General features: G+C 42.0%; 1 protein-coding gene across 2 annotated transcripts; it reads left to right on the forward strand.

Annotated features, from left to right (window-relative positions):
• The first annotated feature begins 510 nt into the window (after window positions 1–510).
• Window positions 511–13,490, forward strand: TLR2 (toll like receptor 2). 2 transcript variants are annotated; one of them, XM_040418560.1, is made up of 3 exons: window positions 511–629; window positions 9,916–10,030; window positions 10,822–13,490. In XM_040418560.1, exons 2-3 carry the CDS (start codon window positions 10,015–10,017, stop codon window positions 13,185–13,187), a joined length of 2,382 nt encoding a protein of 793 aa, XP_040274494.1. In that variant the 5' UTR covers window positions 511–629; window positions 9,916–10,014; the 3' UTR covers window positions 13,188–13,490. The 2 variants fall into 2 exon arrangements, with proteins under 2 accessions (XP_040274494.1, XP_040274495.1); XM_040418561.1 differs by lacking the exon at window positions 511–629 and adding an exon at window positions 2,066–2,126.
• The last annotated feature ends 14,462 nt before the right edge of the window (window positions 13,491–27,952 follow it).

Here is a 27,952-nt window from a genome sequence, read left to right on the forward strand (position 1 = left end):
ATGTGAAAAAAATTAAAACGGATCCGTTTGTCCGTATGACAAACGGACAGACGGATCCGTTCTTTCAATGCATTTTTAAGACGAATCAGGATCCTGATCAGTCTTAAAATGCAATCAGTTTTCGTGCGTTTTGTCGGATCCCTCTGCCGCAAGTGTGAAAGTAGCCTTATTTAGATTGGATCTATTATGTTCTATGCTGTTAGAATTTGTAGTAGATACCCAACAAACATTTGGCTGCAGCAATTTTGTCCCTCAATGATAGTGGAAAATAAAAACTGCACACACAACACAGCAAAAATGCTGCAAAATACTGTTAGAGGGGTCACTTACACTATATTGATCAATGTCTATGAACATACTACAAAAAAATGCATGTGAACCCTGCCTTATTAGAGACATTTTTCATGACCTGGGAGACATCTGAAACATACGTCTCAGACGTGGCTAAGCATTGAAACCATGTGACTGTGTCATCAGCACTGAGCGTTACACCCCTCTTCCTCCTAATACAACAGCAGAGCTCTGTGTGACTAGGAATGTCTAGTAGTAAGTAGAAATCAGTGCAGCACGAGCTCCACACAACTCCAGACCCGACCAACATGTAACCAGCACCTGACCCTGGCCTGAAGGTAAGTAAAATGTTGTCACTGGGACAGGTGACTTGGATCTGTATGTGCTATGTACTGGCGGTGAGTAATTCACGTCAGCATATGAAGTGTCGTATGTTTACATTAAAAGTCTAGCTAAACGTTTAATGCAAGACACATGTAAAGTATGTAATAAGTGCAGTACAGCAATTGTAGTCCTCGAAGCAGATCTCCACGACACAGGTAGTGTTTTGTTTACAGCCCAGATGTTATCCCTTACAGAGGAATCACTTGCAGCACCTACTACATCTGAGCAGAGCTGGGGCGTACGCAGGATTTTCCCAAGATAGAGGGGGATGGGCGGGGGTGCACTGAAACAAATAATTTTGAAAAGTATTGTGCACTGCACTTAAATCCATTCTTGTGGCTCCTATTACATCAGGCTATGCTGAGGATGTGGGCGCTGGTGATCTGGGAGAAAGGCCTCTCGTCTCCAATTCTGCAGAGGAGACTGGGATTCCTTTCTCTCCAAACAATGAAATTAATACCCTCTAGTTATAGCACCAACATATTCCACAGCGTTTTACAATCAGAGGGTTCACGAACAAACAAAATGACACATTGTAAAAGATGTTCGAAACCACTGGGCTAATAATTCAATGCAAGTTTAAAAAGTACAGCCTTGCACAATAATATAATAATAATCTTTATATAGTGACAACATATTCCACAGCCCTTTACATCTAGAGGGTTCATGTACAAAATAATTCATACGTTACAGAGTAACAAACAAGTCAATGATTAAAACTAAAGGAATGAGGGCCCTGCTCGCAAGAGCTTACAATCTTCTTTTATTTGTATAGTAAAAATATCTAACTCTATTATTGATGAATTTTTTAGATTTGACATTATTGTTTTCCATGGTTTGTTCTTTTCTTTAATTCATTCATGACATTTGATTTATGTAAGATTTATTTCCACTTCCACTTGTACCAAAGCATTTTGTATTAATGAATTAACCCATTCAGTACCGAACCACTTTTCACCTTAAATCCCATGCTGATTTTTGCTAATCTGACGTGTCACTTTATGTGGTAATAACTTTGGAACGCTTTTACTTATCCAAGCCGTTCTGAGACTGTTTTCTCGTGACACATTGTACTTCAGGATAGTGGTACATTTCAGTCAATATTTTTCATTTTTATAAAAAAAATAAAAATTTACAACACAATTTGTAAAATTAGCAACTTTCCAAATTTCAATTTCTCTGCTTTTAAAACAGATAGTGATACCTCATATAATAGTTATTGCTCAACATTTCCCATATGTCTACTTTATGTTTGGATCATTTTATGAATGCCATTTTATTTTTTTAGGACGTTACAAGGCTTAGAAGTTTAGAAGCAAATCTTGAAATTTTTCAGAACATTTCCAAAACCCACTTTTCAAGGACCAGTTCAGGCCTGAAGTCACTTTGTGAGGCTTACATAATAGAAACCACCCAAAAATGACCCCATTTTAGAAACTACACCGCTCAAGGTATTCAAAACTGATTTTACTAACTTTGTTAACCCTTTAGGTGTTCCACAAGAATTAAAGGAAAATGTAGATCAATTTTTTCCAGTAACAAAGCAAGGGTTAACAGCCAAACAAAACTTGCCCTGATTCTGTAGTTTACAGAAACACCCTGCCACCTTATCCCGGGCCCGTAAACTGCTGTACGGGCACACGGCAGGGCGCAGAAGGAAAGGAACGTCATAATGTTTTTGGAGGGCAGCTTTCACTGGGATAATTTTAAGTTTCCATGTCACATTTGAAGACCTCCTGATGCAGCCCTAGAGTAGAAACTCCAAAAAAGACCCCATTTTGGAAACTACGGGATAAGGTGGCAGTTTGTTGGTACTATTTTAGGGTATATATGATTTTGGTTGCTCTATATTACACTTTTTGTGAGGCAAGGTAACAAAAAATAGCTGTTTTGGCACTGTTTTTATTTTTTGTTATTTACAATGTTCATCTGACAGGTTAGATCATGTGGTATTTTTTATAGAGCAGGTTGTTGTGGATGCGACAATACCAAATATACAACTTTTTTTTTGTTGTTTCAGTTTTACATAATAAAGCAGTATAGACAAACCGCTCACTCCCCTTACAATTCTGGATTGGGTGCTCTATTCTCAAATTGATTCACTCAAATCAACAAAGGCGTAATAAAAAGTATATATTATGTAATATGAGACTGGCACTCCCTCGCATGGAAATAGAGCAATAGTAATAGTGTTGTTACACAATATTTACTTGGCAAAATATATTAAAAGACAACATCACAATATAATATTAAAATAACAATCGCGGCAGCGGAGACAATATCAGTCCCTAAAAATACCTAAAATCTAAAACTTCAATAAAAACTCAAAAAAAGTCCAAAAAGAAGGGGACCATACGTCCTGAATGTGCAAAAATATCGCAAGCCAAAAGTGTCAGTCTTTTCCTTATAATAGTATTGGCATTCCTTTCTTGTATGCAATATAACATGCAAAATCCATGCAAGGCACCTTTTCAAATATTCGGAGTTGTCCGATATAAATATTCAATAAAGTATCCAATCGGACACCAAGTTGTTACTCACAGGTGAATGTCGATTATCCTGCAGTCCCAATATTCAATCCTTTTGATTTTTACTCACGGTATTTATTCACGTGGTTCTCAGTGTTTAGCGTCCCACCTGGTTCGTTCGTCTCTGGTCTCTCTCGATCGTTATCCACAAATCTCAGATCCGGTTATACGATCAGGGTGTAATATCATGAGAGGTGAACTTATACTTGTACTGACCAGTTTGAACTGATACTTGTACGCTCCAAAGATAAAGACCCGGATTTTCAGCCATTCAAACTGGTCAGTACAAGTATAAGTTCACCTCTCGCGATATTACACCTTGATCGTATTACCGGATCTGAGATTTGTGGATAACGATCGAGAGAGACCAGAGACGAACGAACCAGGTGGGACGCTAATCACTGAGAACCACGTGAATAAATACCGTGAGTAAAAATCAAAAGGATTGAATATTGGAACTGCAGGATAATCGACATTCACCGGTGAGTAACAACCTGGTGTCCGATTGGATACTTTATCGAATATTTATATCGGACAACTCTGAATATTTGAAAAGGTGCCTTGCATGGATTTTGCATGTTATATTGCATACAAGAAAGGAATGCCAATACTATTATAAGGAATAGACTGAAACTTTTGGCTTGCGATATTTTTGCACATTCAGGACGTATGGTCCCCTTCTTTTTGGACTTTTTTTGAGTTTTTATTGAAGTTTTAGATTTTAGGTATTTTTAGGGACTGATATTGTCTCCGCTGCAGCGATAGTTATTTTAATATTATATTGTGATGTTGTATTTTAATATATTTTGCCAATTAAATATTGTGTAATAACACTATTACTATTGCTCTATTTCCATGCGAGGGAGTGCCAGTCTCATATTACATAATAAAGCATTTATGAAAAAAAATGATTTTTAGTGTCTCCATATTCTGAAAGCCATAGTTTTTATTTTTTGGGTGACTGTCTTATGTAGTGGCTCATTTTTTTCAGTATGAGATGACGGTTTGATTGGTACTATTTTAGGGTGCATATGACTTTTTGATCACTTGGTATTACACTTTTTGTGATGTAAGGTGACAAAAAATAGCTTTTTTTTTACACCGTTTTTATTTTATATTTTTTACGGTGTTCATCTGAGGGGTTAGGTCATGTGATATTTTTATAGAGCAGGTTGTTACGGATGTGGCAATACCTAATATGCATACTTTTTTAAATTTATTTAAGTTTTACACAATAATATTTTTTAAACAAAAAGAAATCATGTTTTAGTGTCTCCATAGTCTGAGAGCCATAGTTTTTTTTATTTTTTGGGCGATTGTCTTTGGTAGGATATCATTTTTGCGGGGTGAAATGACGGTTTGATTTGCACTATTTTGGGGTGCATATGACTTTTTGATCGCTTGCTATTACACTTTTTGGCTTTTTTGACACTTTTTTTTTTATTACGGTGTTCACCTGAGCGGTTAGGTCACGTGGTATTTTTATAGAACAGGTTTTTGCGGCGATACCAAATATGTGTACTTTTTTATTTTTTTTGCATTTAACACAATAAAAGTATTTTTGAAACAAAAAATCATGTTTTAGTGTCTCCATAGTCTGAGAGCCATATTTTTTTTTTTTTTATAGGCGATTGTCTTAGGTAGGGGCTAATTTTTTGTGGGATGAGGTGCCGGTTAGATTAGTACTATTTTGGGTGGAATATGCCTTTTTGATCACTTGGTGTTGAACTTTTAGTGATGTAAGGTGAGAAAAAAAAGTTTTTTAGCACAGTTTTTATTTTATTTTTTTCACGGTGTTCATCTGAGGGGTTAGGTCATGTGATATTTTTATTATAGAGCCGATTGATACGGACACGGTGATACCTAATATGTCTAATTTTCTTTTTTTCCCTATTTATTACAATTTTTTTAACTTTATTTTAGGAAAAGGACGCTTTTTTCATTTTTTTTACTTGAAACAAATTTTTTTTTTGTAAAACTTTATTTATTTATTCTTTCACTTTATTTTTTGTCCCATTTTGGGACTTTTGGAGGTCTGATCCCCTTTACAATGCATCACAATACTTCTGTATTGTATTGCATTGGCTATAAGTGTATTACACACTGTAATACACTTACAGCTTCCTGCCTGTGAGATCCAGCTTCCTGCCTGTGCTGCCTTCCCTGCTATCGGGTCCCCGTCACATCAGCGCGGGGACCTGATGGCCACCCCGCACCCAGCAGGATACCGCACGTGCCGCGGTCAGTGCAAGGGTTAATACGCCGGCATCGGTGTTTTCACCGATGCCAGTGCATACAGCAGGGTTCCAGCTATCAGTGACTGCCTTACCCCTGCCGCTGATCAGGCGGGCGCAGGAGCTGCATGTACGGTGCTGGGATTTCTGACCAAATTTTCTGCGCCGTATTTGTACGGCACTGGTATTCTACGGATTAATAAAAAATTATGTTTGCTATTACCGAAGCTGTTGTCATTTGGGTGCTGCTCCCCGGAACCAATTTCTTCTTCACAGTGGAGTATCCTAGATTGTAGCAGATCAGTGATAGTTATCACCGATCAGAATAAAGAAGAGTGGGGACTAATTAGGACTCTGGTACCCAACGTTGAGTTAATATGCCAGGTACTAATGCCTTGCAGTCAGTGGATGCACGCACAGCAAACATGTGGCCTATTCAGTGTATGGAGGGATATACTAGATAGGCTGCCATTTTTGCCATACCTGCATCTACTAATTGCTGTGATTTTAACACGTCTTTGGGTACCAGTGATCTAATTTGCTCCCGCTCTTCTTTATTTGTATTTTGCGGATCTGCAAAACACGGATACCAGCCATGTACGTTCCACATTTTTCGTAATGCACAGGGCCAGCCCTGTATAGAAATGTTTATTCTTGCTGACAAGAATAGGACATTCTCTATATGTGCTGTCCGCATCCTTTGCAGCCCCATTGAAATGAATGAGTGCGCACCAGTTCCGCAAAATTGTGGAAAGGATGCGGTCCCAGAAATACATTTATCTGAATGTACCCTTAGGGCCAGTATTAGGATTAGGGTCAGTATTAGGGTTAGGGGCCAGTATTAGGGTTAGAGTCAGCATAAAGGTACATTCACACCACCGTATTTCCATTTACTTTAATGGGGCTGCAAAAGATGCGGACAATACACCATGCACCATGTCTGCATCTGTAGTTCAGTTCCCTGGCCCCGCAAAAGAGTACTGTATGTCCTATTCTTGTCTGCAATTACAGACAAGAATAGGCATTACTATCATAAAATGTGGAACACACACAGCCGGTATCTGTGTTCTGCGGATCCACAATTTGCGGACCGCAAAATACAAATGGCCATATGAATGTAGCCTTAGGGTTAGGTGTAAGTATTAGGGTTAGGGGTCAGGGGCCAGTATTAGAGGTCAGTACTAGGATTAGTGGTTAGGCAGGGACAGAATTAGGGGTCAGAGGCCAGTATTAGAGGTAAGTACTAGGGTAGTAGTCAGGGGCTAGTATTAGGTGTCAGGGGCTAGTATCAGAGGTCAGTACTAGGGTAGGGGTCAGGTAGGGACAGTATCGTCTGCATCGTGGGACCATGTTGGGACAGTTAAGTATAACCTGCCCTGAGTGCCCTCCCCTGTTATTTCCATATGCCGCCCTAACCCTAATACAGGCCCCTGACCCCTAATACTGTCCTACCTGACCCCTACCCTGCGCTGGGAATAGCGGAGCAGGGAGCTAGAGGTTCCCTTGTCCCACTGCCGCTGCGGATGCAGATACAATTGAGTTCAAGAGCTGCAGCAGCACTGAACATTCATCGGCCCGGGGGGCATGTGCCTTTTTGCCCCTCGGCCCAGTCCGCCCCTGATTCACTGAGATACATATATAAAGTTAGAAAAGATTTTATTTTATCTAAAGGTCCATTTATATGGCTCGATAATCAGGCTAATTATCAGGAATGTTAGTTTGTAGAAAAGCTTGTTCCTCATAATCTGCTTGAGTAAATGGTGATGTTGATCACCTGATGAACAAGCAAACACTTGTTCATCGACTAATCGTGTATTTCTGTCAGCACCTAAACAGGGATTTGTAGCAGTTGCTTGTCCCCATACAGCGGAGGTGATTGCTTCAGGTAAACATTACTACAGACTTGAAACATTATTCCTTCTAAAAGAACCTTAAGATGAGAAAAATCATTTTATTCTTTATGGGCCTTTCGCTGGATCAACACTGCAGAGTAATAGGCTGAGTTGGATGGATGTCTTTTTTTCTAACCTACAAACTATTACTATGTATCTGAGCAGAAAAGTCAGCAATCAGCTTTCCCTTCTCACGCTAGAAACACAGGATCTGTCTGTGCTGTGCTGTAGGGTTAATGCAGCAGCTGAGCTTTCCCTTCTCACACTAGAAACACTGGATCTGTCTGGGCTGTGCTGTAGGGTTAGTGCAGCAGCTGAGCTTTCCCTTCTCACACTGGAAACACGGGATCTGTCTGGGCTGTGCTGTAGGGTTAGTGCAGCAGCTGAGCTTTCCCTTCTCACACTGGAAACACAGGATCTGTCTGTGCTGTGCTGTAGGGTTAGTGCAGCAGCTGAGCTTTCCCTTCTCACACTGGAAACACGGGATCTGTCTGTGCTGTGCTGTAGGGTTATTGCAGCAGCTGAGCTTTCCCTTCTCACACTGGAAACACGGGATCTGTCTGTGCTGTGCTGTAGGGTTAGTGCAGCAGCTGAGCTTTCCCTTCTCACACTGGAAACACGGGATCTGTCTGGGCTGTGCTGTAGGGTTAGTGCAGCAGCTGAGCTTTCCCTTCTCACACTGGAAACACAGGATCTGTCTGTGCTGTGCTGTAGGGTCAGTGCAGCAGCTGAGCTTTCCCTTCTCACACTGGAAACACAGGATCTGTCTGTGCTGTGCTGTAGGGTTAGTGCAGCAGCTGAGCTTTCGCTTCTCACACTAGAAACACAGCATCTGTCTGGGCTGTGCTTTAGGGTTAGTGCAGCAGCTGAGCTTTCCCTTCTCACACTGGAAACACAGGATCTGTCTGGGCTGTGCTGTAGGGTTAGTGCAGCAGCTGAGCTTTCCCTTCTCACACTAGAAACACAGGCTCTGTCTGGGCTGTGCTGTAGGGTTAGTGCAGCAGCTGAGCTTTCCCTTCTCACACTGGAAACACAGGATCTGTCTGGGCTGTGCTGTAGGATTAGTGCAGCAGCTGAGCTTTCGCTTCTCACACTGGAAACACAGGATCTGTCTGGGCTGTTCTGTAGGGTTAGTGCAGCAGCTGAGCTTTCCCTTCTCACACTGGAAACACAGGCTCTGTCTGGGCTGTGCTGTAGGGTTAGTGCAGCAGCTGAGCTTTCGCTTCTCACACTAGAAGCACAGGATCTGTCTGTGCTGTGCTGTAGGGTTAATGCAGCAGCTGAGCTTTCCCTTCTCACACTGGAAACACAGGATCTGTCTGTGCTGTGCTGTAGGGTTAGTGCAGCAGCTGAGCTTTCGCTTCTCACACTAGAAACACAGGATCTGTTTGGGCTGTGCTGTAGGGTTAGTGCAGCAGCTGAGATTTCCCTTCTCACACTGGAAACACAGGATCTGTTTGGGCTGTGCTGTAGGGTTAGTGCAGCAGCTGAGCTTTCTGTTCTCACGCCAATTTCTTCTTCACAGTGGAGTATCCTAGATGGTAGCAGATCACTGCGGGTTATCACCGATCACAAAGGTTACACTTTGTATTAAAGAAAGCCCTATATGACTAGTTTAAGAAATTGCATACACAGCAAACCCTTAACTCCCTTTAAGGGTACTTTTGGATCCGGCAAACCGTATGCAAACGGAAATATGTTTTTTCCAGATCCGCTAGACCGGATCCGTCTCATCCGGTATCATCCGGAATAACGGATCCAGTATTACATTTTTTTTAAAAGAGCAAAAGCAAAAATAGCTCCTCCTATGTCGTGGAGCATGTGCAGACCAGAAAACCGGATCCGGCACCGCTGCAATTTCCGGAACACTTGGTACCAGATCCGGCATTAATACATCTCTATGGAAATATTAAAGGGTTTCTTTCACTTCGTATGCCATAATTAGCTCTCAGACACTAGCGATCCGCTAGTGTCTGCTCTGGCCAACCATCCTAATATAAGAGCTTTTTGGGCAGCCGTTTTGCTAAAAAAATAACTTTTATAAATATGCTAATGAGCCTCTAGGTGCTATGTGGGCGTCATTAGCACCTAGAGGCTCCGTCTACCTTCATACACAGCCACCGCACAGCGCGTCCCTCCAGCCCGCCCATCTCCTGCTGAATGCGATCCTCCGTGTGACGCAACGGACGAATTCTCGCGCATGCGCCGTGCGCGGATGTATTCGGCGCATGCGCAGAGAATGTCTGACCGCTTCCCTGCTCAGACATCTCCACTGCGCCTGCGCTGATGACGTCATAGTGCTTCAAGGAACAGGTGCAGTGGAGATGTCTGAGCAGGGAAGCGGTCAGACATTCTCTGCGCATGCGCCGAATACAGAGAAGAGTGAACCAGTTGGCAGGAGAAAACAAATTAATTGCTGCAGATTTATCTTGTATGACTGATAATACAGACTATTTGTTAGTTCAGCATCTATCATGCCCCACTCACACATTACAGGAATTTTACTGTATTTTTGTATGAATGAAAACATTAAAATTGTACAACAATATTTTATAACAGCATATTTTCCCTATATGTCATCTGTAGTGAATATAACTGGATTACTGGAGAAATCCTTTACTTTCTGAAGGTGACAGTTTTCTTACTGTACTAATATCTGCAGCAGTCACTGGAGAATAATATTACATGTGCACTTTAAAAGGTAAGAGAGACCAAAAATACAGAATGTTGCTGTGGCTAGTGTCATTGAATGAAATTTTGCTATAAGAAGACAATAGGGGAGATTTATCAAAGCTGGCTTAGTTGCCCGTAGTGACCAATCAGATTCCACCTTTCATTTTTTGGAGCTCCTTTGGAAAATTAAACGTTTTCCTTTGCACTAGTTTTGATAAATCTCCCCCATATGTATTTTGGTTTTGTGCAAGCATCCTATCACTGGGACCCCCAAAAATCCTGAGAACAGGAGGACCCAGTCTCTCAGGATGAGTGGGATTTATAGAGTATGGTGAAACAGATAATTGAGAGCATGCAGCTGTTTCTGTATCTCCCTTCTACTTAAATGGAAAATGAGTGTGCATTTTGGTTACTTCATCCTGGGAAACAGGGACTGCATCCTCACTGCCTGTTTTTCTGTATGATGAAGCTGTGAACATTGTGTTCTCCCCTAAAAGTATTTTCTTCTACGGCTGAATAGCCCTATAATACGGCATACAATGGAACTAGGTACAGTTCATTTTTCATGAATTCTGTGGAAAAAAAACTCCATATAAAATTAGTGGCACATGACGGTTGAGTATGGGCAAATAGCAGGCCTATGGAGTCATACAACACAAATCTGTAAAACATCTGTGAACAAATTCTTATGGTAGAGTTGAAGCTGGATTACATGGTATGGTCAAGTTATAGCTTTGTTGCAATTTTTGCTAAATTTGATGTCTAATGTGTTGGTTGTAAAGAATCCTTAGTAACCTGTTTTTGTTTCATTTTCTTAAGAAAAAAGAATGGTTCATTACCTACTGAATTTCTACTTAATCTACTCGTGGGTTGGGACAACATATTCAAAAGAGGGAACGGACTGTTACTGTAACAATATGGATTTTTGTGACTGCTCCTCACTGCATTTGACGTCTATCCCTTCCACGTTGCCAAGACAAATAAAGGGCTTGGACTTGTCTAAAAATTTAATTCAGGCAATATCAGATGACAACCTTAAGCGATATGAAAACCTTAGAGTACTTCGCCTACATCAAAATGAAATTCATAGTATCAGCAATAACTCTTTTCAGTCACTACAAAACCTTGAGGAAATGGATCTATCATATAACAAGTTACCCAGCTTGTCCCCTGCTTGGTTTGGAGGTCTTCACAAGCTGAGACATTTGAACTTGCTGGGTAATTACTACACTTCATTGGGAGAAAAGCCAATGTTCTCCAATCTGCCATCACTGAGAAATTTAAAATTAGGAAATTTAGACTTTATGGCCCTCTATAAACAAGACTTTCATGGTGTGCTTAGCTTGGATGAACTCTACTTAAATATTTCACAACTGAGATCATATGCCAAGGGCTCCATACATTCTATACAATTTATAGAGCATGTTACTCTTGCTTCAAATTTAACCTTACTCCCAGAAATAATAAGTGATCTTACACATTCGGCTACCTGGTTAGAAATTAGGAATACATCTTTCAGGAAAGGTCAGGATTCAGAAGCATTAGCGCTGCTCAATGATACAACGGTAAAGACTTTAATGTATAAAGACTGTCTACTGACTGACAGCAGCGCAGCAAGACTAATAGAAATTATACATACCTACAAAAATGTTACCACTCTTGCTTTGGAGGACAGTGAACTTTTGGGAACAGGAAGTGGTGTTCCATTTCTGAAAAATGAGAATTCATCACTATCAACAATTATAGTTAAGAACCTGTACATACCCAATTTTTTTCTCTTTACCGACTTCCATTTCATCTATCAGGTAGTACGTGCAATTAGGAGTGTTACCTGCATAGGCAGCAAAGTTTTTCTCATGCCTTGTAATTTTTCCCGATCGTTTAAGATGATGGAATACCTTGATCTGAGTGAGAATGTACTCACGGACTTGTTTTTGGAAAGTTCAGCCTGTTATTTGGAAGGTTATGGGGCTTGGCCTTCTGTACGAACTTTAAATGTCAGCAGAAATCTTTTAACTTCATTGTCCAGGGTTTCGAAAGCTCTTTCAAAAGTTCCATCATTGACTTATATTGATTTAAGTCGAAATATGTTTGGTGACAACACTATTTCTTCCTGCATCTGGCCTGAGAACCTCAAACACTTAAATATTTCAGACTGCAAGTTAAAAATGATTGACAACTGCCTTCCTGTCACTTTAGAGATTTTGGATATAAGTGCCAATCATCTTGAAGAATTTGCTGCCAATTTAGCAAATTTGAAGGAGCTCTACATATCTAATAATAGATTGACCATGTTACCGGTAAAAGCTAATCTACCAAGCCTAACATTACTGATTATCAGGAAAAATATAATCAGTGACTTTTTCAAATCTGATTTGATAAACTTCCAAAATTTGACAAAATTGGATGCAACTGAAAACAATTATTTCTGCTCCTGTCAGTTTGTGGATTTTGCTACGCAACATAACAGACTCCTTCTGGGTTGGCCAGAAAACTATATATGTGATTCTCCTTCTTCAGTACAAGGTCATCAGATTATAGATGCACATCTCCCTATATTGATGTGCCATAGAGCATTAGTCGTGACACTGTCCTGCATTTTATCTATATTAGTGATAGCAATTATTCTGGTGCTTTGTCACTATCTCCATTGTATTTGGTATGCGAAAATGACCTGGGCCTGGTTAAAAGCTAAAAGAAAGCCTTTTAAAGTTTCAGAGAAAGAGATCTCTTTTGATGCATTCATATCTTACAGTGAAAGGGACTCTGAGTGGGTTGAGAATATGATGGTACCACAGCTAGAAAATGGCAATCCCCCATTGAAAGTATGCATTCATAAGCGGGATTTTGTACCAGGCAAATGGATAATTGACAATATCATTGATGCCATGGAGAGAAGCCACAAAACCCTGTTTATCTTATCAGAGCATTTTGTCCAAAGTGAGTGGTGCAAGTACGAGCTGGAGTTCTCCCACTTTCGTCTTTTCGATGAAAGCAATGATTCCGCCATTTTGGTTCTTCTGGAACCCATTGAAAAGTCAACTGTTCCAAAAAGATTCTGTAAATTAAGGAAACTTATGAACACTAAAACTTACCTTGAGTGGCCATCAGAAGAAGAAGAACAACATGTTTTCTGGGCTAATCTCAAAGCAGCAGTGCAACCAGAGGAATACCCAGAAGCATAGCAACTCCTTAATGTTGCGGGGACATAGTCTTAAAAATGCAAACCAAAAAGTGAAGCAGTACATGCTTTTTTTTTTATAAAGGACAAAGTCTCTCGATTATAGAGCAGAGACAGAAATGTGTTTTCGCATGCAGCTGATTTCTTAGGGAATGTGCTGTAGAAGGAAGATGTACCAGATAGATATATGTCTTACTTCCAAAAAAGATTAAATCTGTATTAAAGCAGGAAAGGAATAAAGCAAATGTTAATGGAGGATCCTGCAAAAGAAATATTCCATGAATATAGTTACATTGTGCAGGTGAAAAAGAGAGGCGTTTAAGCATGCATGGGATAGGCATAAGGCCATCCTTCATCTAAGATAGGGCAAGGGGCTATTCATAGTATTCAGTATATTGGGCAGACTAGATGGGCCAAATGGTTCTTATCTGCCGACACATTCTATGTTTCTATGTTTCTATGGCCATCAAGTTCAGCCTGAGGGAAGAGGATGTGGATGAAGGAAAGGGGTAAATCTTAGAACTTTGTTCCTCCTGTTGATCCACAGATTGGCTTATGTCTTATGGGTTTTTTGCCTATCTGCTGTAAAGGGGGAAAAAAACTTTCCTTGATCCCAAGTGATGAGCACACTGAACATTTACTATTAATGAAAAAAAATGAAACAGAAATAAATGGAATATAATTTGGAGTACTAACACTATGAGGAAGATTTACTATAACCAGCATTTCATAAACTGCCATTAGTCCAAACCGCAGTGGATTAAGATGCAACAAGTTTATTAAGCGGTGCTGGCTTGCTGATAAATTTGTCAAAAACAAATCTATGAGCTGGCACAGATATGCACTGTAATTATGGTCTGTGGGAGGCCACACCTATCCCATCAAGTCCCATCTATATTTAAAAGTGCAGAGCATGGCTTAAAATAGGTAAGAGGCACACATTTTCGCACAAAAATTTGCTACATTGCTAGGAGATTGTATTGAATTAATTGACAAAATGTTTGCAGAACACTTATAATAACATCATACTGATATAATCATACATCTTGGTGAATTTTATAAAGGGAAAATCGAGTCAAAATGGTCATCTGATATGTGTTAAATATATGAGGACTTGCCTTAGATGTTGTGACAGATTTTCAGTAACAAAAATTCTATGTGGATTAATTTTATAATATATAATTGTAGGAGTTAGAGCTACATTTTTATGATATGTTCAAAGCCCATGATTTCCTTTACACAACCATAATGTAAAATATCTAAATTCTGTGTATTTACAGCCACCACTAGGTGGAGCTATATTATGGAATATTGGATGAATATTGGATAAATCGGTTGGTGTTAAAAAGTGGCTATTCACTTTAACCACATAGCACACAATGACATGCCTATATGTCACAGATTGCCATACATTAATTAGGAGGGTGTAGCTAAGCAGGGCAACGGGGGCATCTTTTCCCAGGTGCTGGTTGCCAGAGTGTGCTAACAAGCCACTGTGCCTGGGCTAGGGTATTTAGATATAGGATGAGGGTGAAGGAAAGCCTGGTTATGGTTCTGCAATAAGGTATCATGACATACAGGTACGTTATGATGATTATAGCGGCACAGGACCTGTGTCCGCAAGCTTAACAGCAGGACTCCATCTGTAAATGAATGTCAGGTTCTTGTAATGACTGGGATCAAATAAACCTCTGATCCTGGCTGTTTTACCCCCTAGATTTCATAGTCCATAGCAACAGCTGATATCTATTGAGCTTGACCGAGGGAGAGGACTTCCTATTTCTGCCCATCAGTCGCCTGCAACATTTAAATAATGTAGCACTCCCCATAAATAAATATATACATTCATGAATGAATAAGTAAATAAATAAACAAACCTATTTTATCATGAAAAAAAATCTTTAAATATGGACAAATTAAAACAAAATTAGATATACGGATGAAACATTGGTTAACTTGACATTGACAGTGCAATATATAAACATTTGCTGCAGATGTTATATTGACTTTCAATGGATTTTGTAGTTAAAAGGTTTGTGCCATGAAAGATATTCTATGTTTCAAGCCAGCCCCTGGATCTGAATACTATTGTAATTGCATGTAATGAAAAATTTAGTATAGCCACTGAGTTATCCAATGAAATCTATCTGTATAGCGCCACCTGCTGTTTATTCCTTATTTGTTGTCCACCTCACTTAGGTGGTCGCATGTGCTCAGGTTAAAGCTAGTTTCATACTTTTAGATCCGGCAGCCTGATCTCTCTGTATTCCGGCATTGTTGAAAGCTACTGCGTTGCCGTCCCACCCGATTAACTATATTGGGGACTGGCGGAGATCTGGCCACAACCCGACAAAGGGTTTAGTCCAGCTGATTCTCGGCGTGGTTGTGGCCGGATCTCTGCCTGTCCCCATTATAGTTAATGTCCGGCAGTGCCGATCCAGACATCTCCGGCAGGCTGCTTCCTGCTGGAATCACTTGGCGAAGATGTCACTGGTCTGAAACTAACCTAAATCTTCAGCTGCCACCCCTTTTCCTCTGTTAGAAGCTATGGCAGATACGAGGAAAGAGCTTCAGAAGAAAAGACATGCCCCCTGAGCTGCCAGCTTAAAATAAATTAGACCAACTCGAGCAGTGAACGGGGAGATCTCTGGATCCATGTGAGGTACAGGGCTGGTTCTAGCTTTGTTAGAAAGAGATTGTCATGTGCTATATGATTTCAGATTTTTTATTTTTTACATCAATCATTGCACAATCCCTTTAATTGTCAGTTTCTAAGTTTACTGCAATTGTGCATTTGATGCATTAGGTTCCAAGTGAAGGAATGCTACAATTGTACAGAACTTTCACATGTGTAAGGATTCATGGAATAAAATTAAAGGAGTCTCTCACCAGGAAATTCCCTGTTAAACCAGACAGAATGAGGGAGATTTATTATAGACCAGTGTACGCCTTGTCATAAATTAGGTGGATCTCCAGCAGTCCGTGTGCATTAACTGAAATCTATTCCAGCCCCGGCAGGGGTAGATTTCATGCTTCCTTTACACCAGAAAACTGGGGTAAAAGAAATTAAATGTGCTTGCTCGGCTGGCCTGCCCCCTCAGATGCAGTGGTTGCTGTTGACCGCGTCATCTGAGGGGTTAAATGGTTGGGATCGAATCTATCTCCAATGCCTTCTCAGTTGTAACACAGCTGGAATCCGCCACATATGGAGCGAGTTCAGCCCGTGAGCCAGCTCCATACATCGCTTACACCCAACGAGATGCAGTTACATAATTTTGCGTTAAAGGGTTAAAACATGTTTTTATTGTGCAAAAGTACTATCACATAAAAAACCTATACATGTGTTGATTTACTGCATTCCTACCAAACTATAAAATAAAGTTAACTTTTTATTTTTAACAGACACTAAACAGCAGAAAAGACAACGGAATTGCTCATTTTGTTTGCAAAATAAAATGTCAAAACTATCGTAAACTCTATTCAAAAACTATATTCACCTCAAGACTATGCCGCTAGAAAATATAACTCATCCCACGAAAAGCAGGCCCTCGCATAGCAATATCAATGTAAAAATTAAGGGGGAGGTTTATCAAACTGGTGTAAAGTAGAACTGGCTTAGTTGCCCATAGCAACCAATCAGATTCTACCTTTCATTTTTCACAGCGCCTTTGGAAAATGAAAGGTGGAATCTGATTGATTGCTATGGGCAACTAAGCCGATTCTACTTTACACCAGTTTGATAAATCTCCCCCTTAGGGCTCATGCACACGACCGTTGTTGTTTTGTGGCCCGTTTTTCACGGATCCGTTGTTCCGTATCTGAGAGTATTTTTTCTCTGATTTAAGTCCTCTTCCGTTCCATTATTCCACAAAACATATCCAAATGGTTTCCGTATGCGATCCGTTTTTTGCGGATTGGAAACGGAAACAGTAACTTATTAATCACCAAACACATGAGCAATATGGGCTGGGCATAGCATTTCTACAGAATGGATCAACAAAATACGGATGACATACGGATGTGTTCCGTGTGTGTTCCGTATTTTTTGCGGACCCATTGACTTGAATGGGGCCTCAGAGAATAATAGGACATGCACTACTTTTTTGCAGAATGGAAATACGGAAACGGAATACACACAAGGTACCTTCCGTTGTTTCTGCGGACCCATTGAAGTGAATGGTTCCGCATACGGTCCCCAAAAAAAACCTGGAACGGAAGCGGAAAGAAAATACGTTCGTGTGCATGAGCCCTAAGGCTGGGTTCACACGAGCGGATGCCGTGCGTGACATCCGCTCCGTGAATGACAGCCAAGACCCGATGCAGACTGCAGAGGCACGGAGCATTAACATGACTGATAATGCTCCGTGCCTCTCTGTGATCTCTTTACTACGAAATCACAGTGACAACTTTATCTCACTGTGATTTCGTAGTAAAGAGGTCACAGAGAGGCACGGAGCATTATCAGTCATGTTAATGCTCCGTGCCTCTGCAGTCTGCATCGGGTCTTGGCTGTCATTCACGGAGCGGATGTCACGCACGGCATCCGCTCGTGTGAACCCAGCCTAAGGCTTTTAGAATGCAATGAGGAAAAAACATTAAAAAAAAGTGCTTGGTCCCCAAGGTCCAAAACAAGGTTGTCTGATTTAGAGAATACCCTGTTAATGCATTCTGAATTAAAAGAGGAGTCCCCCTTTAAGACCATTACCTATTATTGAATACTTGCTATTTGGTAACTGGCTGTCCAGCTGCCTGTCCCCCTGTGATCAACTTCTTATTAGGGGACTTTTCTAACAATTTACCCGTGGCATCAGAAGATCATTTTGACTAGATTTTCCCTTTTTATAATGTTTGATAATGCTAGAGGTACATGTTCATTGTTTAACAGGCAAGGAAATAGAGTATGGTGCAACTTCTAACAGTATGGTGCAACTTCTAACGGCATAGTGCAACTTCTTCTATGTTGTAACTTCATCTTTCATTTTGCATTACGGAGTATTATCTTGTGTGTGTTTTTTAATAGTCCTGAGTCCTCTAGAGAGGGAGCTCTCTTTACAGCAAATATTCTCCATAAGCTCTGATGCGACAAAACCATACATATATTACTTCCTCTTTCATGCTCATGGTCACATTTTGAATAACTTTGTGTAAACATGGTAAACATTACTGAATATGATTACTGAAATGACAGTGACTGATTGCAATAAAAGATAACAATACATGTCTGTAATATACTTTTATTGATGCATAAAGTTGGGTCTCTCAGTTACATAAATACACATTAGATTGTTGGCTGGTTCCACCAAAGACAATAGCCTAATGTGTTTGAGGGACATAGAAGAGGATTCTTTACGGTAAGAGCAGTGAGACTATGGAACTCTCTGCCTGAGGAGGTGGTGATGGTGAGTACAATAAAGGAATTCAAGAGAGGCCTGGATGTATTTCTGGAGCGTAATAATATTACAGGCTATAGCTACTAGAGAGGGGTCGTTGATCCAGGGAGTTATTCTGATTGCCTGATTGGAGTCGGGAAGGAATTTTTTCCCCCTAAACTAAGGATATTTGGCTTCTACCTAACAGGTGTTTTTTTGCCTTCCTCTGAATCAACTTGCAGGATAACAGGCTGAACTAGATGGACAGATGTCCCTTTTCAGCCTTATAAACTATGTTACTATGACATAAGATGGCTAATTTTTCTATAACTATAATAATTATTTTTGAACATTGACATGCAGAATGTGAAGTGTTATTCCTGCTATGTAAAGGTCTCCGTACACATTCAAAAGAGATTTTTCTCTGCCATCTCCCTTCCTTCTTCCCCATACACCTTCCGCTTGGCTGAATGTTTATGTGCACTCTATGAGGAAAGTAAAGAAGGTTTCTGCAAGACACTTCTGGAGGCAGCTTATCTACCAGGAGAACAATAGGATCAAGTGGAAATATTAATTTCAGCCAATCCTTCACCCCCTTGCATCATCTGTCAGGGGAGAGTCGGGTGCTCCACACAAACGTTAGAGTTTTGGCTGAACCCGCCATTTTTGGCGAGTTTGGCTAACAAAAGACTAATGTATATGGGAGCCTTAATTCCTTCTAAATGGCTATCATAACATGGACAGATAACATCTCTTTAGAAAACTCACATTTAACAGAGGTGTAGCTAGGCTTTCCTGTACCCGGGAGAAGGATTCAGATTTGCACTCCCCCCTTGTGAGTCAGGGGGTAGTTAAGGGGCGCGCTGTGCACACAGCGGCAGATTTTGTTTATACTAAGCCAGTCCTTTAACTCCTCCCAATGCATGATTATACTCACCCAGTCCCACATACCAAAAAAATCTATCATAGGGATTTTGTGCCGGTCACAGTAGTTATGCCCATCTTTGTGCCCCTTCATAATAGTTATGACCACCTTTGTGCCCGTCACAGTAATTATGCCTACCTTTGCGCTCCTCACAGTAGTTATGCCCACCTTTGCACTTCTCACAGTAGTTGCGCCCACCTTTGTGCCCCTCACTATAGTTATGCTCATCTTTGTGCCCTTTCACAGTAGTTATGCCCTCCTTTGTGGCCCCTCACATTAATTATACCCACATTTGTGCCCCTCACAGTAGATATGCTGATCTTTGTACCCCCTCACAGTAGTTATACCCACCTTTGTGCCCCTCACAGTAGTTATGCCCACCTTTGTGCCCACTCACAGTAGTTATGCCCACCTTTGTGCCCACTCACAGTAGGTATGCCCAGTTTGTACCCCCTCACTGTATTTATACCCAGATATTTGCCCCCTCACTGTAGTTATGCCCAGATGTGTGCCCATTTACTGTAGTTATGGCCAGGTATATGCCCCCTCAGTGTAGTTATGGTCAGATATGTGACCCCTCAGTGTAGTTATGGTCAGATATGTGACCCCTCAGTGTAGTTATGGCCAGTTATGAGCACCCTTACTGTGGTTATGCCCACTTTTGTGCCCCTTCAGTGTAGTTATGCTCAGATATGTGCCCCCTCACTGTAGTTATGGCCAGATATGTGCCCCCTCAGTGTAGTTGTGCCCACTTTTGTGCCCCCTCACATAGTTATGTCCTCCTTGTGGCTGGCAGTGCCCTTTCCAGCTACATGAAAGAAAAAAAAGAAAATACTTACCTGCTTCCCTGACAACAAGCTCCCACACACATCGCGCTGCTGGCTGTGCAGGAGGCCGATTTCCAGGCCTTCAGCGCTCCTCCCACAGCCAGCAGAGCAATTTCCGGCCTGATGGGGGAGTACTGCAGACCAGCAGAACAGTGAAGCAGGCAGCAGACGTTTCCCTGCTTCACTATGGAAACAAACCGCCTCAGCAGTGAAAGGAACTGCACTTGGGGCACATGCCCTATCTGCCCCCCCTTGCTACGTCCCTGCATTTAGCCAAACATATATGCGTATTCTTTAGGGAGAGTGGAGAAAGCTACTGCCAGACACTTCCGGTGGTGGCTTATCTCCTGGGAAAACAAAAGGATCTGGAAAAAATATTCATTTCGGCCAATCTTTTACTCCCTCGACATTATCTGTTAGAGTCAGGAGCTCCTCACACACATTAGACTGTCAGCTTAACCCGGCATTCTCGGCAAGATCGGGTGACAAAAGACTAATGTGTATGGGGTCCTTAATTCCTACTACACAGCTATCATAACATGGGCAGATAACACCTCTTTACAAAACTCTCACTGTTTGTTACTTTACTATTATTGCACTTTATTAGAAAGGCTTTTTATTCAAATTTACGTCAAGTTGCATCTATTCAACCAGCAGGAGTGAGACTGGCAAGGTGCAAAGCCCCACAGTATCATTCCATCCTTTCTGTGATAGAAATACCCCTTTAATACCTTAAAGGGCATCTGTCACCAGGAATAACCGTATGAAACCAGCCTTGCCTTTCTTACACCCATAGCTTTTGTACTTTTCTATTAACGGAGCTGTGTGAGTGCTCATTGTGAAGCAAGCTGTAATTTTATTGATACCGTTTTTGTCTACATGTAAGCTCAATTTTTTTTTGGAGGTGAAGAGACTAAAAAAAATACAATTTTCCCATTGGGTATTTTCTTTTTCTTAATAAATAATGTGATATTTTGATATTTCTGACATTTCTTGACTTGGTGATACACAATGATGTTGTCTTCTGTGCTATCTTTTTCCACATTATTTTCTCTTTTATGGGAAATAAAAAAAAAGTTTTAAACAATTTTTAAAGCTTCAGCTTTTTCGGAATTTTAATTTGTACCATTTCAACTATATCCATGACCAGAAAAAAATCCAAATCACTTCTTCACTAAAACTTTTCTTTTTATTTGTACTAAAAAGTGTTAAAGCATATAACTTAGGGGGGATGTTCTCTCACCCATCTTTCTTCAAGATAACCCTGAGATAATCAGATAGACCTGGTGATCCCAAAAAGTAGTTGTACAAATGCAGTGGTGCATCTGCACTGAAGACACTGTACCTTTCACAGGGCTGAATCGATCACATTTCAAAAGTACCTGGTATCAGCTAGGTTTCTCAGTATGAAATATTTTGTGCTATAATATACAAAGCTTGTAATTTGTACTACATTGGTTGTACAACAAAAGGAGGGATGGGGATTGGCTGAACAAGGATAATATTACAAATAGATCTGCCAAGCATTTCATTGAGAAATGTGGTGGCACTGTTAATCATTTAAGATTTTTCAGCATAGAACAGGTTAAAATTAGGAGGGATGAGGATTGGAAATGAAATCTTTTATTAAAGGAGTCATTTTGGATTCTTAAAGGGGTTGTTCTATTGCAACAACTTCCACAGGATAGGGGATGTAGCTGAACAGTTGGGGCCTCACAGCTGGGGCTCCGCAGAGCTCTAGAATGGGGGCTTGTGTTCCCCCCATAGCATGCATGTCCACTGCTCCAATTAACGCTGTTGGACTGCCGAGTACAAGCGCATGCTATCTCCTTTAGATCCATAGAGCTGAATAGTGTGGTGAAGTGCATGCATGTCTGTGGCTCCATTCAGATGTTCAAACACTTCTCATGACCAGCACTAGAGGGCACTTTTCTATATTCATGTTAACTATATGTTTCACCTTTCAGCTTCAGGAAGTTCAGGTTCAGGTACAAATAGTTTTCTACTTGCATAACAAGTTTGTTCATTGTTTGCCAAAGTTTCCACATTCACTCTTTAGTAATGTATTAACTTATTAAACTATATGTGCTTCACTGAAGGGGATATGTCTTGATGCTTATCAGACATTTACATAGCAATAAAATCTGAAGATAAAGAGTGAGATAAAGAAGCCTTTGTAGGAATGTCAAAATATCCATTGTTACTAAAGTCAACCTCTGGGCAAAAACAGAAAGTTTACCTCTAGCATAGAGATAAACTGGCTGTACACATTTAATGTACGTCAGCCAAACCCACCAATTTGGAGGGATTGGCTGACCATCTAAGGCTGAATTCACATCCGCATTCAGCCTTTCCGTTCTACTTCTAACAGAAGGGAAACCTAATGGACCCCATTATAGTCTATGGGGCCCATGAGCTCCGTTCGCCTCAGTTATGTTCCGAATCTGTCCTTTTCGTTCTCCTGCTCCTATAATGGGACAGGAGAACGGAAAGGCTGAATGCTGATGTGAACTCACCCTTATGTGCATAGTGTCCTCCTGATGTAGTGCTGCCTCCTGCCGAAACTGAGGCACCAAAGGAGGACTCTGGGCCTGGGAACCAACAGTAACTACAGAACTCTTCCAGGCTGCTAACTGTGAAAGAGGAAGAAGAGTGGAGGAGAGAGGATGGGAGGTCCATAGGACCTCTCTGCAACCAGGACAAGTGAGCGAATTTTAGAGGTCAGTGTATATTTTATCTAGATGCTGCTTAAATCCCAACATCAATGCTCCTGTGGTCTCCTGCTGATCTCTGATTAAATGGCAAGAGTGATGACATGCAGTATTGGCACAGGGACACTGCTGCCAATCACTGGCTGCAGCTGGATGTTAGTAAGTAGGGTATGTGCCTGCTACTGTCAGAGATGAGATATAGTGGTTATGTACCAGTACATCATCACTGCTGCCATGTAAGCAGACAGAGCAGAGGACCATAGGAACATTGATGCTGGAGCTGCATTGGATTTAACACATGAGTATTGCATGTTTTATTATTTTTTACAATCTCTTTAATGATTGGGAATGGGCAGGGCCAGTGCAAGGACTTTTGCCACCCTTGGCAAGATAAAATTTGCCGCCCCCCCTTATCAGATGATCTGCCCATATCATGACATCACATATGTTCCACCCCTTTCTCAGCATTTAAATTAAAAGAACTGCTATGTTTCCCTTAGGCCTCTTTCACACGGGCGTGTCCGGATTAGGTTCGGATGCGTCCCGGTGCATTGCGGCAAACCTGAGCAAGTAGGAACGCAATTGCAGTCAGTTTTGACTGCGATTGCGTTCTGTTGTTCAGTTTTTATCGCGCGGGTGCAATGTGTTTTGCACGCGTGTGATAAAAAACGGACTGTGGTACCCAGACCTGAACTTCTTCACAGAAGTTCAGGTTTGGGTTAGTTGTAGTGTACAGTCGTAGCCAAAAGTTTTGAGAATGACACAAATATTAGTTTTCACAAAGTTTGCTGCTAAACTGCTTTTAGATCTTTGTTTCAGTTGTTTCTGTGATGTAGTGAAATATAATTACACGCACTTCATACATTTCAAAGGCTTTTATCGACAATTACATGACATTTATGCAAAGAGTCAGTATTTGCAGTGTTGGCCCTTCTTTTTCAGGACCTCTGCAATTCGACTGGGCATGCTCTCAATCAACTTCTGGGCCATTTCCTGACTGATAGCAACCCATTCTTTCATAATCCCTTCTTGGAGTTTGTCAGAATTTGTGGGTTTTTGTTTGTCCACCCGCCTCTTGAGGATTGACCACAAGTTCTCAATGGGATTAAGATCTGGGGAGTTTCCAGGCCATGGACCCAAAATGTCAACGTTTTGGTCCCCGAGCCACTTAGTTATCACTTTTGCCTTATGACACTGTGCTCCATCCTGCTGGAAAATGCATTGTTCTTCACCAAACTGTTGTTGGATTGTTGGAAGAAGTTGCTGTTGGAGGGTGTTTTGGTACCATTCTTTATTCATGGCTGTGTTTTTGGGCTAAATTGTGAGTGAGCCCACTCCCTTGGATGAGAAGCAACCCCACACATGAATGGTCTCAGGATGCTTTACTGTTGGCATGACACAGGACTGATGGTAGCGCTCACCTTTTCTTCTCCGGACAAGCCTTTTTCCAGATGCCCCAAACAATCGGAAAGAGGCTTCATCGGAGAATATGACTTTGCCCCAGTCCTCAGCAGTCCATTCACCCTACTTTCTGCAGAAGATTAATCTGTATGTTTTTTTTGGAGAGAAGTGGCTTCTTTGCTGCCCTTCTTGACACCAGGCCATCTTCCAAAAGTCTTCGCCTCACTGTGCGTGCAGATGCGCTCACACCTGCCTGCTGCCATTCCTGAGCAAGCTCTGCATTGGTGGCACTCCGATCCCGCAGCTGAATCCTCTTTAGGAGACGATCCTGGCGCTTGCTGGACTTTCTTGGACGCCCTGAAGCCTTCTTAACAAGAATTGAACCTCTTTCCTTGAAGTTCTTGATGATCCTATAAATTGTTGATTGAGGTGCAATCTTAGTAGCCACAATATCCTTGCCTGTGAAGCCATTTTTATGCAACGCAATGATGGCTGCACGCATTTCTTTACAGGTCACCATGGTTAACAAAGGAAGAACAATTATTTCAAGCATCACCCTCCCTTTAACATGTCAAGTCTGCCATTTTAACCCAATCATCCTGACATAATGATCTCCAGCCTTGTGCTCGTCAACATTCTCACCTGAGTTAACAAGACGATTACTGAAATGATCTCAGCAGGTCCTTTAATGACAGCAATGAAATGCAGTGGAAAGTTTTTTTTGGGATTAAGTTAATTGTCATGGTAAAGAAGGACTATGCAATTCATCTGATCACTCTTTATAACATTCTGGAGTATATGCAAATTGCTATTATAAAAACTTAAGCAGCAACTTTTCCAATTTCCAATATTTATGTAATTCTCAAAACTTTTGGCCACGACTGTAGATTGTATTATTTACCCTTATAACATGGTTATAAGGGAAAATAATAGCATTCTGAATACAGAATGCATAGTACAATAGGGCTGGAGGGGTTCGCGCAGCCGGCATCTCTTCTGTCTTTAACTGTGAGCAATAGGACCTTTGATGACGTCACTGCGTTCATCACATGGTCCATCGCAATGGTGATGGATCATGTGATGAGCGTAGTGACGTCATCAAAGGTCCTATTGCTCACAGTTAAAGACAGAAGAGATGCCGGCTGCGCGAACAAGTGGATTAAGGTGAGTTAAATTATTATTATTATTTTTTTAACCCCTCCCGCCTATGCTTTCTGTATTCAGAATGCTATTATTTTCCCTTATAACCATGTTATAGAGGAAATAATAATGATCGGGTCCCCATCCCGATCGTCACCTAACAACCGTGCGTGAAAATCGCACCGCATCCGCACTTGCTTACGGATGCTTGCGATTTTCACGCAACCCCATTCATTTCTATGGGCCTGCGTTACGTGAAAAACACACAAAGAGGAGCATGCTGCAATTTTCACGCAATGCACAAGTGATGCGTGAAAATCACCGCTCGTGTGCACAGCCCCATAGAAAGGAATGGGTCAGGATTCAGTGCGGGTGCAATGCGTTCAACTCACGCATCGCATCCGCGCGGAATACTCGCCCGTGTGAAAGGGGCCTTAGGGTAAATCAAGCTTCTTGTATCTGTCTCCCTGACAGCCGCTAGAGGTGCTTCCGCGATTCTCATTATGAAAATTACAGTGGGAAGACGCGGAACATAGTTTTGAATGCGTGTGCATTCGCAGCTGAGAGGAGGATCGGGGAGAAGAGTTCCCAGTGATGGCGCTGGAGAAAGGTAAGTGGCTGAAGGGGTTTTAACCCCTTCAGCCCAGAAGGAGGGGGACACGAGGGTGCCCCACTCCTAACAACTATATAGTGCCAGAAAAATGAGTTTGTTTTCCTGGCACTATAGTGCTCCTTTAACAGCAGTACTGCACAGTGTCTTTTCTCTGCAGGAACAGGCTATAGACACCAGTACCACTACATTAAACTGTAGTGGTTCTGGGACTATAGTGTCCTTTTAAGCTCCATTCACACGTCCACAATTTCGTTCTGCATTTTGCGGAACGGAATTGCGGACCCATTCATTCCTATGGGGCAGCACGATGTGCTGCCCGGACACGGAATTGCGGATCCGCACTTCCGTTCCACAAAAAAATAGAACATGTCCTATTCTTGTCCGCAATTGCGGACAAGAACAGGCACAATCTATTAGTGCCGGCAATGTGCGGTCCGCAAAATGCGGAACGCACATTGCCGCTTTCCGTGTTTTGCGGATCAGCGTTCCGTGTATCCGCAAAACACGTTGCGGACGTGTGAATGGAGCCTTAATGTGAGGTAAATTAGTTTCCAATGTAGTATTAATAACTAAACAATTACATAATAAACATATTGCATTGTCTACTTACCACCAGGACAATAAGATGATCTGGTCTCTGGCTGCAGTCTGGCTCTGTGGACTCCCTTGTCACTCTCTCCCCCCCCCCCTCCCTTGTCACTCTCTTCCCCCCCCTCCCTCCCTTGTCACTCTCTTCTCCCCCCACTCCCTTGTCACTCTCATTTCCTCCCCCCACTCCCTTGTCACTCTCATTTCCTCCCCCCACTCCCTTGTCACTCTCATTTACTCCCCCCACTCCCTTGTCACTCTCATTTACTCCCCCCCTCCCTTGTCACTCTCATTTACTCCCCCCCTCCCTTGTCACTCTCTTCCCCCCCCTCCCTCCCTTGTCACTCTCTTCTCCCCCCACTCCCTTGTCACTCTCATTTCCTCCCCCCACTCCCTTGTCACTCTCATTTCCTCCCCCCACTCCCTTGTCACTCTCATTTACTCCCCCCCTCCCTTGTCACTCTCTTCCCCCCCCCTCCCTTGTCACTCTCATTTACTCCCCCCTCACTCCCTGGTCACTCTCATTTACTCCCCACCCCCTTGTCACTCTCATTTACTCCACCCCCTCCCTTGTCACTCTCATTTACTCCCCCCCTTGTCACTCTCATTTACTCCCCCCCTTGTCACTCTCATTTCCCCCCCCTTTGTCACTCTCATTTACTCCCCCCTCCCTTTGTCACTCTCATTTACTCCCCCCCCTTGTCACTCTCATTTACTCCCCCCCTTGTCACTCTCATTTCCCCCCCTGTCCCTCTCATTTACTCCCCCCCTCCCTTGTCACTCTCATTTACTCCCCCCACTCCCTTGTCACTCTCATTTATTCCCCCCCTCCCTTGTCACTCTCATTTACTCCCCCACCCTCCCTTGTCACTCTCATTTACTCCCCCACCCTCCCTTGTCACTCTCATTTACTCCCCCCCTTGTCACTCTCATTTACTCCCCCCCCTCCCTTGTCACTCTCATTCCCCCCCACCTCTAATGTAGCGTGGCCGAGCTCTGTTCGGTCCGCGGTACAGGAGCATTTGTTTCCTGTACCCGGCCGGACTGACAGGAAGTGCACACTAAGTGAGCACTTCCTGTCAGTCTGGCCGGGTACAGGAAACAAAAGCTCCTGTACCGCGGACGGAACAGAGCTCGGCCACACTACATTAGAGGCGCTTCCCTCCTGTGACTGTGAGTCCCTCTCTTCAGGCTG

Source organism: Bufo bufo, chromosome 2 (genome assembly GCF_905171765.1).
Source record: "Bufo bufo chromosome 2, aBufBuf1.1, whole genome shotgun sequence".
Lineage (NCBI taxonomy): Eukaryota > Metazoa > Chordata > Amphibia > Anura > Bufonidae > Bufo > Bufo bufo.